Here is a 10,302-nt window from a genome sequence, read left to right on the forward strand (position 1 = left end):
CTGCAGGATGTAGAAGATACTGAAACAAACATTAATAGTAGCCAATTTCAAAAATATTCTGTATTGGCATAGTCTGTTGGAAACTGTATGTAGCAGAAGCATGCCATGCCACTGGACTAGCATTATTACTTAAATCATGAAACTTGAAATATCAGCTCAGTTTTCTATAAATTATTTATTCAGCCATAGAAATGCTTTTCTGAAGGGGGAAATAATAATGGAAAGGTATTATTCTGGTTCCTCAGTATCATTTGGAGGTCCTTCTTCAACCTTGTGTTTTTCCAGCTTTGCTATCAGCTCTGTACAAACAAACAACAAAAACCAACCTGAAGATGAAACAGGCCTGCATAAATTATCACAAATGTTGGGCAAAAAAAATGCTTTTCTATTTTCTTTTCATTTATATTCTTGAGAATTTGTATAGCCAAACAAGGATAGCAACTTCTTGAGGCTGGAGGCGAGACCTAAACATTCATGGCCTTCAACTGTACATAGGAACCAGCCCAGCTCTACCAACAAAAAACATGATTTTGCTGATAGAGCAAGATTCTTAACTGCCTCATCATTTAGCACTGAAAAGAACACCATTACTTAACCTAGACTCTTGAGAGCAGCGATGCTACCAGACCAGGGTGTCAGTAGCACACCAATATCACTTCCCTCTTATTGTCCCTTGCACCTGTTATGCAAAGACAGGGAGGTTTAAAAGGCTCTTACGTTATCACAGGGAGTGCTCAAGCACTCTTGGCACAGGAAGTATTTTCTAGATGAGAAAGTGTATTACGTATAATGGCTAGACACTGCATATGGTGTGCCTTCTAGTTGTTTCTGACTTATGATGGACCTGAGTGAAACCTATTGCAAGATTTCCATCTGTTCAGAGGGGATGTGACTTTGCCTTCCTCTGAAGCTGAGAATGTGTGACTTGCCCAAGATCACCCAGTGGGTTTCTATGGCTAAGCAGGAATTCAAACTGTGATCTCTAGTGCTCAAACCATTACACCATGCTGGCCCTCTGCATAAAGTGCTACTTATTATCCAGTGAGCATCCAGGCTTATCACATACCCACTAGTTCAAATGTGATGCTTTGGAGGACTTACATTAGGGAGACCTTAAGTTGCAATGTCACTTCAGTGAGTCAGTATGTTACTCCCTAAAAATACGTACCATCAATTACAAATTTAACATACACCCCAGTACCCATCAAGGAATCCAGTTGGGACAAGAGTACCTTTAGCTGGGTTGAAGACTCCGTTTGTTTGTTTGTCACACACATAACACCTTTGAGACTTGCGATAATGTTGCAGAGCACAGCTCTCACAGAAGTAGTGTTTACACCTGAGAAAAGCACAAAAGACTCAGCTCCAGTAGATCTCTTAACATACAGGTAGAATGAACAGGCTTCTTAATTCAAAGATTTTTGGCCCTGTGTCGGTTAAATCATTCCCATTTTGTACCAGTTTCAAACTCATCAAAAGTAGCACTCAACATTGACCTTAGTCAGTCAAGATATGCTAGTTGTATGCCCCAGAGTATTCTGGCCCCAGATGTGCGCTTACCTGCTCTTTTGGTACAGTGAACGATGAGCATCTGCTTTCCCACGCAGTCCCTGTTCATGGCTCGGCACCACTGCTGAAGTCAGAATGAGGCATCCAGCCATGTTACTGATGCTGGGTGCCTTGTTTTGACTTCGGGGCAGCTTGCAAGGAACATGAGTGAAAGCAGACGCCACCGTTGCTGCAGAACAAGCTGAAAACCTGCAGCAAAAGGCGAGTTATTTAAATGCGGGTTAGGGAGAGGAAGCCCCCAAATTTGAGATTTTGACCCTGTGTCATGTAAACTATTGGGGGGAGATTGGGGGTAATTTGTCCATGTACATGAGCCCTTAGTTTTCCCCATACTGTAGTCAGTCCCAGAATACTAGCAGTCTTGTTTGGATCTCAACTATGCATTGTTTTACTACATTAAGATATCTATGTAGCTTGGAATGAAAAACCTTAAAATCTTTTTTAAAGAGAAAACTGGAATCCTCTAGCTATCTTACTTGGTCACCACAGGGTTCTTGAAGGAATTTCTGCAGATGAAACACTTGAAGGGCAGTCCTTCCTCATCACTGCTTACTTCATAATTTTCATCATCTGTACAAGAGAAGAAGTGATGTTAAACTAGAACAGGATCCTTCTGCCTATCCCATGTGGGAAGGTGTGTTTGCTAAGAACAGAGAGACTTCAACACCTAAAAGTCAGCACAGAAGATGAAAATATTAGGTTTAATCAACAAATCAAACTACCTACTCAAATCATCTGCTCTTGTTTTCTCTCTCTTTTAACAGCTGTAGAAGAAAGGGGCATCTTTGCCATAGCAGCTTCACTGGGCAAATACCCAGCATAGGTTGGCAATTTAAAAAATTAGTTCACTGGGACCTTGGTATCCATGGGGGATCCATTCCAGACATACACACCCTGTGGATACCAAAAACATCCCCAAATGGCAGCGTGCGCATGCAGCCGCACTACCATTAGGGACAATGGGACTTCAGGTGACGTCCCATTGTCCCTAGTGCCAGTGTGCCCATGTGATCGCGCTGCCACTGGAGATAACGGGGGCCATCGCTAATAGCGTTGTCCATTCAGGACAATGAGGGCTTGCCATCCATGGATGTTTAAATCCATGCATGGCAAGTCCATGGATACTAAGGTCCCACTGTACATGGAAATCTTGGAGACCAAAAGAAAGGAAATTACTTCAGCACGTACTCCCTTTGTTTCTACCCTAGAATCCCTGCTAGCTTATTAAAAGTGACATTAAACAAACAATCATGAGAAAAGAAAGCAGGTACTGAGGACAAAAGACATTCCATAGGATAATGTTAATAATATAAATGAATCAGATCCAGACCTAGTGATACTTGAGCTGACCGACTGAAATATTTTAGTACTTCTAGCCATGAATGGATCAGGACAATGTTGTGTCTTGAAAATGTTAGATATTGGTAATGTGATAAAATATGCAATATTTTTTATGAGGGCTATATGTGCAAAAACAGTCTCTATTTTAATTGAATAAAGTTCAATATTAATTTTTAGTAAAGGTTCAAATTTTATCCATTGTTTTTACCAAACCACCTGAAGCTGTATCTTTAATGTTAAACTTGTTACCTATTTCACTTGCAATGTCCCATACAAGAAGTTCTTTTATCAAAATTGCTTAAGCTACTAAGCACTGGAATGACTGCAGCCAAGAGAAAAGAGATGATACCATTAACTCCATAGCGTCCCTCATCCAGCTCTCGCTCAATTTGCCAGCCATGCTTGTAGTCTGATCGGTCATGGAGAAATTTACAGCTATCTATAAAAAAGAAAACAGAAAACAAAACCTTCAACAATAGTTCTCTTAGTGGAGCACAGCAATGTGGAGACCTTTTGTTAGGAATGTATACAGATGAGCCATTCACCTCCAAAGCCACAAAAACCAGTTTCTTTGTAGTCTTTACAGATGTCAGGCTGATAGTCCCACCGCACAGTAGCCCTGAGATGCTCTGGAGCTCGTATGGGCCCCTTCCTGAAATGCAAAACACAAGCATAATACAATGGCCAGTGTGCTGGCCACAAAAAAGAGGATAAGGTATGATGAAGGAACAAGAAGGTTAAGTAGTACTAGGAGAACAGGAAATCTGGGGGTATAGGAGAGGCTTTCTAAGCTAGTAAGAAAAGAAAGGAAAGTGTTTTGATGGGGCATTTCTAATTGAAAGAAATGGAAGGACGAAGGGCACATACTGGGATACCACAGGATTTGTATATTGCCAGAGTTTTCACAACACTACAGGCTTGTTGATAATAACTGGACAGAACAGCTGCAGGACTTCTCAGCACCATCACAGGCCACTTGGAAATGGGGGCAGCAATGGTAGTTAAGAATATATGTTACACAGGCAGAGAAGTACAGCGGCAGAATTTCCACTCTTGTAGAAATGCTTATGTTCCAGAATAAATTCCACAGGATTTTATCTTACCTTACCATGCCTGATGATGCATTTCCCATGGATGTATCTTTTGGCTTCACATACTTTTGGTAATTATTGATCCCACGATAAATCTTATCATCTTCCTTTCCTCTAAGTTCCTGAATGGGGGAGGAGGGAGAGAACAACCGATCAGCACTGCAGATTGGTTGACGCCATCTGTCTCTTGTTCATATATGGCCATTGTGTGTGTGTGTGTGTGTAAACACCTCTTTCAGTTGCCTGTCAACTCATGACGCTCCCATTAATTTCATAGGGGTTTCTTAGGGCAGATGTGTTTTGCCATTGCCTTCCTCTGAGTATAACATACACTGCCTGATATTCTTTGGAGGTCACACATCCAAGCACTAACTACTGTATGAAGACCATATTTATTCCTATGAATGAGTACCATTGAACAGTCATAAGTGTGGCAAAGAACCAGCTATAGGACACAACACAGATGAGACCAGAAAGGTGACAGGAACATAAGCAAGAATAAAGGCAGTGTTGTTCCTGGGAGGCGGCAGGGGAGTCCTTGCCTCAGCCATGGAAACCCATTGAGTAACCCTGGGTAAGTCATACTCACAGCCTCAGAGGAAGGTAAGGACATTCATTCATTCATTCATTCACTCATTTAAATCCTGCTCTGAACAGATTCTACCATGAAGACCCTGCTTTGGAGTTGCCATATGTCAGAAATTACTTGAAGGCATTCAAAAAACAACAACATGAAACAATAACTAGAAAGAGAGAGTCCTAATACCAGATTTCTGGGCTGAGAAAAGGAAATGCAAAACATGCAGAAGATCAGTAAGACTATCAATCCATTTCTTAAAGCTGTAGGAAAATGCAGTAAAGGAGGAAATGCTATTAAATGTGTCTAGTATTTTTACCTGCTGGATTTGTTGGCTACGTTCGAAGATGGCTTGGGCATCTTTCTCCTTCTCCGTATCCAGTTCATATATGGCTGTTGCTCCCATGTCCTCTGGACCAACAGGTTTCTGAAATGATTATTGTCTTGTTAGGGCAGAAAGTAAAAAGAAAAAAAAAAGGTAAGCAACAATAAAGACTATTATTAGAATAATTCACCAAAACAAGTGTAATTTCTTGAAAGCATGATTGGGAAGATTCAGGTCTTCAGGATTTACCTGTTTTCTATTACTAGAATGCTAAAGCCCACCAACTAATGCCAGCTGAAAAACAGTGACTGGGGAGAGCAGAGCAGGACACACAATGTTGGTTCAGAGTGAAGCCAACAGCTTACTACATGCTCTTAGACATCAATTGAGATCATCTGCATAAGCAACTACATCTTTACATCTAATACACCAATTAATAAACATACTTTGCAGATAAGAAACAGGGGGTTAAAGATTAGCAGTTTTGGCTACTATTGCTCCAACTGCTAGAAGGCAGTAAATCATGTCTACAGTAAAGCACTTAAAGGTATCCTGTGTTTGCCGCTATTTCAAAATATCCATACCGCAGATCTTGTGGACTTATAGGCAACTCCGATTCCTTCGGGCTTTCCTTCATCATCACTACTGCTTGAGCCATACAAGGTATTATCTTTCACACTTTTTTTGGTCTGGAAAAATGAGAGCATCGGGAGAGTGAATTTTAGACTGAGAAGGGCATATACTTATGTATATATGGAAAATATGATTAAGGTGCAATACCTTCTGAATCATAGGATTGGAAACCTCTTTCTTTCGCTCCTTCCTGACCACAGTACTGTTTTCATCGCTGCTACTCCCTATAGAGCATAAAAAGACACATAGAGACAGTCATTAACAAAAAAACAAAGCAGATGACACTGATCAATCCTAGCCTTCCCACTAGTCCACAGGCCTTTTGTTCAGCCAAAAGACCCTCCAATTGCACTAAGGGTCCATCTGCACTGTAGAAATGATCCAGTCTGACACCACTTTAAATGCCATGGTGCCATCTTACAGAATCCTGAGATTTTGTGAGGCACCCCTTTGGCAGAAAGGTTAAAAACCTTGTAAAACTACAAATCTCAGGCCTGTTACAGACTGCCAAAATAAAGCTGCTTTGGGTCTCTTTGGAGGTATGCTGTTTAAATGATGCATGCATCCTAAGAATCCGGAAGCTGCACCAAAGCTGCTCTCCAGTGCTTAGGAATGGAGTGTGGCTTTGGCTCGACCTCCGGACTCTTAGGACCTATGCATCATTTAAATACCCATACCTCCAAAGAGACCCGAAGCAGCTTTATATTGGCAGTCTGTAAAAGGCCTCAGACTTCCATTGGATTGGAGCCACAGCACTTTAAAGTGGTGTCAAGCTACATTATTTCTAGAGAGTACATGTGCTCTACATTCTACATTAAGATCTGGACACAATATTCCAGGTGGGGCCTGATCAGCGCAGAATAGAGTGGCACTATTGCTTCCCTTGATCTGGACCAGTGGTTCTCAACCTTCCTAATGCAGAGACCCTTTAATACAGTTCCTCATGTGGTGGTGACCCCCAACCGATGCTCTCGGTTCCTAAGATTGTCAGACATATTTTGTTTCCCGGTGGTCTTAGGCAACCCCCAAAGACGCTGCACCCCCCAGGTTCAGAATCGCTGATCTAGACACTATGGATGCAGCCTAGAATCGCATTGGCCTTGTTAGCTGCCGCATCACACTGTTGACTCATGTTCAACTTGGACACCCACATCCCTTTCACACGGATAAGTCTCCTTAAGTGAGGTGTCCCCCATCCTATACCTCTGCATTTCATTTTTAATACCTAAGTGCATTATCTTGCATTTCTCCTAGTTCAAGTTAATTTTGTTAGCTTTGGCCCAGCTTTCTAGTCTATTCAAGTCTTCTTGAATCTTGACCCTCTCCTCTGGGGTATTAGCTGCTACTCCTAATTTGGTGTCACCTGCAAAATTTGATAAGTATGTCCCCTATTCTTTCATCCAAGTCATTGATAAAGATGCTAGGGAAGGTAGAAGGAAGTAGAAAGAGAAGGAGACCTAGATCAGTGGTTCCCCAAACTGTGCTCGTTTTAATGGGATTTTGGACTTCATCTCCCAGAATCCCAGGCTACTGGCCTCCATGGCTGAGGCTTCTGGGAGATGAAGTCCAAAAGCTCTTAAAGGACACAGTTTGGGGACCACTGCCCCAGAGCTAAAGCCTTAAAAGGGACACAGAGAGCCCCTTTCTTCAGCCCTATCCCCCTCCAATGTCTCCCTTCTCACCGGACTCCTGGTCGCTGGGCGGCCTCTTGCGCTGTCCCCTCCCGGGCGCCGGGCGACGCTTCTTGAAGAGGAAGCTACAAACAGGCTGCGCCTCCGCCATCTTGGAGAAGGACAATCAACAAAGGAAGTCCGCCCTATCGCCCAGCCCCTGCGACGCTCTATCCCTCTCTGCATCTCTATCATCCAAGGCTTCATAGACTAAGACTCACTGTGAGAGTGACACGCACACTAAGAGCTTCCGAGTCCAGTTCAGAACTTGTTTTTCCGTTGTACTGCGCTCTTTTATGTGGCCTCCAAACTTTCCCCTTTAAGGGATTCTTTTTCGACTTCAACTCCCAGAATCCCAGGCTATTAGCCAACATGGCTGAGGCTTCTGGGAGCTGAAGTTCAAAATCTCTAAAAAAGCACAGTTTGGGGGAATCACCGCTTTGTAGTGCTGTTATTCCACTGTAAATGCTCTGGCTGCCTCCTGTTGCATTCTGGGGCTTGTAGTTCAGTGAGGCCTAAGAGCTCTCTGGCTGAGAATTCTAAATGCTCCTCCTTAAACTGCAAATCCCAGGATGCAACAGGAGGCAGCCAGAGCATTTAAAGTGGAATAGCAGTGCCATAAGAGTGTAGTGCTTTAACATTTGAGACTGTTTTAACTGCCTTAGCTCAATGCTAAGGAATTCTGGGAATTGTAGTTTTGTGAGGCTACACAAATCACAGCTCTTTCTACAGCATTCTGGATGTACTGGCTTGTAACAACTGATATTTTGTAATTAATTAAAATGTTAGTATTATTGAAATTAAATTTTTGTGTTGTTATTCTTATCAGAGATTGAAAAAGTTAATTTCGGGGCCAGGATTTTACAGCCAGCGCTTCTAGTCTTCTTGCTAGCTGGGGGATTATGGGAGTTGTAATCACAAAAGTGACTTTTCTAACTGATGATTATTGCATTTATGTATTATTGCCATTATATACAGTAGTCTTATTTTTATACTGGTGACGCTGGGTTGCAATTAACATTTTCATACACATCATGATTAGGTTGCCATTATCCCGGGAATAAACATGCAATAAGCATGCAATAAACAGCAACAAATCATTCATGAGATTTCCCATTGCTGTCTATTGCCTGTTTATTCCCATGATTATGGCAATTTAATTGTGACGTCGCGTGAAAATGCTAATCGCGATTGCGCAATTTTCACGGGATAATCGATGTTTAAAACCCCCGATTTTCCCCAAGTGATAAAGTCCTATGAAGAAACAACACTTTTAATGGAGAACAACAATAACAAATCATCAGGTGGTACAACTCTGTTTCTTGTGCCTTTCAACGGACAAAGAGTTTTTATCACTCTTTTATAGGACATCTGTGTTACAACCCAATTACTGTTCATTAGCACTGTCAAAATAATAATTGAAGTTTGCAATTTAGATCCCTGTCACCCCACCGATTACATCCTTCATCCATTCACCTATACATCTAAATCTGCCATCTGAGGCAACATGTCATGCATTTAGCAATGTGGCCTATAGTCCATGAAAGCCTATGCGAAATGAAATATACTCTAAGGTGCCATGTGAATCTTATTATTGTTTGTTTGTTTGTTTACAACAGATTGACACTGCAATCCTCCCTGGAAACTCAATTAAATTATAAAGATAATCGTTACTGTGCTGCATGAAGTGTCTCTAGAGCCCATGTCTCTCTCTAGGAAAAGAAATAGCTAGCAAAGTCTAATCAGTCTGAACAAGTCCTCATTAACTTCAAGACTGCAGACATAAAAATCCCTAGAGAGAGTGTACCGTTCCTGCAAGGCTCAGTGAAAACAAGTCCTCAAAAACAGGTAAATTGAAAGAAGTACCAAGCAAAACAAGACTATATGTAAGGGATGAATGATTTGATCCTCAAGTCTATGGCTGGCTGGATTGTACCTGAGTCAAGTGTTATTTTAAATATACAGAGGTGGAGGGGGATTAAGCCTTGAGATCCCTCTGTGTGTGTGTGTGTGGCTAAACATGTATGAAGTTCTGCATGTGTGGCCAAATGTGTGGCCAAACATGTATGAAGCCTATTTGAGCTCTCGGATCTTCAGGTTGCCTTGAGTGCCATTATTTGGGAAAAGGTGGGATGATAATAATAACAACAGTGACTCTTGGAGATCCTGTTGCTCACTGGTGTGACAGAGGAGTTTATCAAACGGGACGGGAGGCTCTCCATTTCGAAAGAGAAGATAGCGAGGTCAGTTCAAAAATTCACACAATTACATGATTACTTATCACACCTGAAATTCGCTGTAATGGCCTCCCCAAACGCGACCTAGATTCTGTGCAAAGTAAGCCATCACATCGGTGGGTTCTTAATTGCGAATTGGCACCCTTGCGCATGCTCAGTGAGACTCCAGATGACTGGAGCATAGCATATTTAGGCAAGTGAGAGAGAGGAACCAAGGAACCCCACAATTTACAAAAGAGGTTGGGGGGGGGGGCGGTGGGAAGAATGGTTGAAAGAACATGCTGTATTCATGTTAAAACAAGCATATATTCACTCTTGTAACATTAAAACGTGAATATAATGGTTATCCAATAGCTCCCGGTCCGTGCCTCTTAATTAGCAGGCAGCAGCCCCCCCCCCCAGCAATGCTGAAGGCCAAGCAGAAGCAAAATTGAAGCGGAATTGCAGCATGGCTTCATGGGACCCCCCCATTCCAGATTGAGAGGGGGAAACCAGGACCAAAGGAGACATGCACATCACACCAAACAACAGTGCACTGAGTGCAAAGTTGCCTAGGAATAGGATTTGTGACTTCGCTAGTTCACCGAATTTACTTAACTGTGGATTGACGCGTGATTGCGTTCGGAGTGCATTCAGACTGCCAGCGATCGCGTGTGGTAACCTTTCACACAATAATGTGAATACGCATGATTGCATACAGGACGACACTGGATTATACTTCCAATTTCAGTCGTGTGATATCCTCCAGACTTGCTGGCACATGGGTATTGGTAAGGGGAAAGGTACTGTCAATGTGGATTTGTGCGAAAAAGTACTGTAACTTGATCTGACAAATGAGGATTTTGAGGTTTCTTTCTGG

At 42.2% G+C, this 10,302-nt stretch overlaps 1 protein-coding gene across 1 annotated transcript; it reads right to left on the minus strand.

The window, feature by feature from the left end:
* Nucleotides 1-156: 156 nt before the first annotated feature.
* Nucleotides 157-7,364, minus strand: RNF113A (ring finger protein 113A). Its single transcript, XM_042477440.1, has 10 exons — nucleotides 7,219-7,364; nucleotides 5,684-5,760; nucleotides 5,488-5,592; nucleotides 4,898-5,005; nucleotides 4,014-4,123; nucleotides 3,456-3,562; nucleotides 3,260-3,349; nucleotides 2,046-2,139; nucleotides 1,233-1,339; nucleotides 157-299 (listed from the first exon to the last, which is right to left on the minus strand). Exons 1-10 carry the CDS (start codon nucleotides 7,316-7,318, stop codon nucleotides 229-231), a joined length of 969 nt encoding a protein of 322 aa, XP_042333374.1. The 5' UTR covers nucleotides 7,319-7,364; the 3' UTR covers nucleotides 157-228.
* Nucleotides 7,365-10,302: the final 2,938 nt, after the last annotated feature.

Source organism: Sceloporus undulatus, chromosome 6 (assembly GCF_019175285.1).
Source record: "Sceloporus undulatus isolate JIND9_A2432 ecotype Alabama chromosome 6, SceUnd_v1.1, whole genome shotgun sequence".
Lineage (NCBI taxonomy): Eukaryota > Metazoa > Chordata > Lepidosauria > Squamata > Phrynosomatidae > Sceloporus > Sceloporus undulatus.

Coding starts and splice junctions, on each gene's coding strand:
- RNF113A (XM_042477440.1), bottom strand. CDS start 7,318: ATGGCGGAGGCGCAGCCTGTTTGTAGCTTCCTCTTCAAGAAGCGTCGC. Junction 5,761..7,218: donor GCCCAGCGACCAGGAGTCCG/GTGAGAAGGGAG, acceptor TATGCTCTATAG/GGAGTAGCAGCGATGAAAAC. Junction 3,350..3,455: donor TGGTTTTTGTGGCTTTGGAG/GTGAATGGCTCA, acceptor TCTTTTTTATAG/ATAGCTGTAAATTTCTCCAT.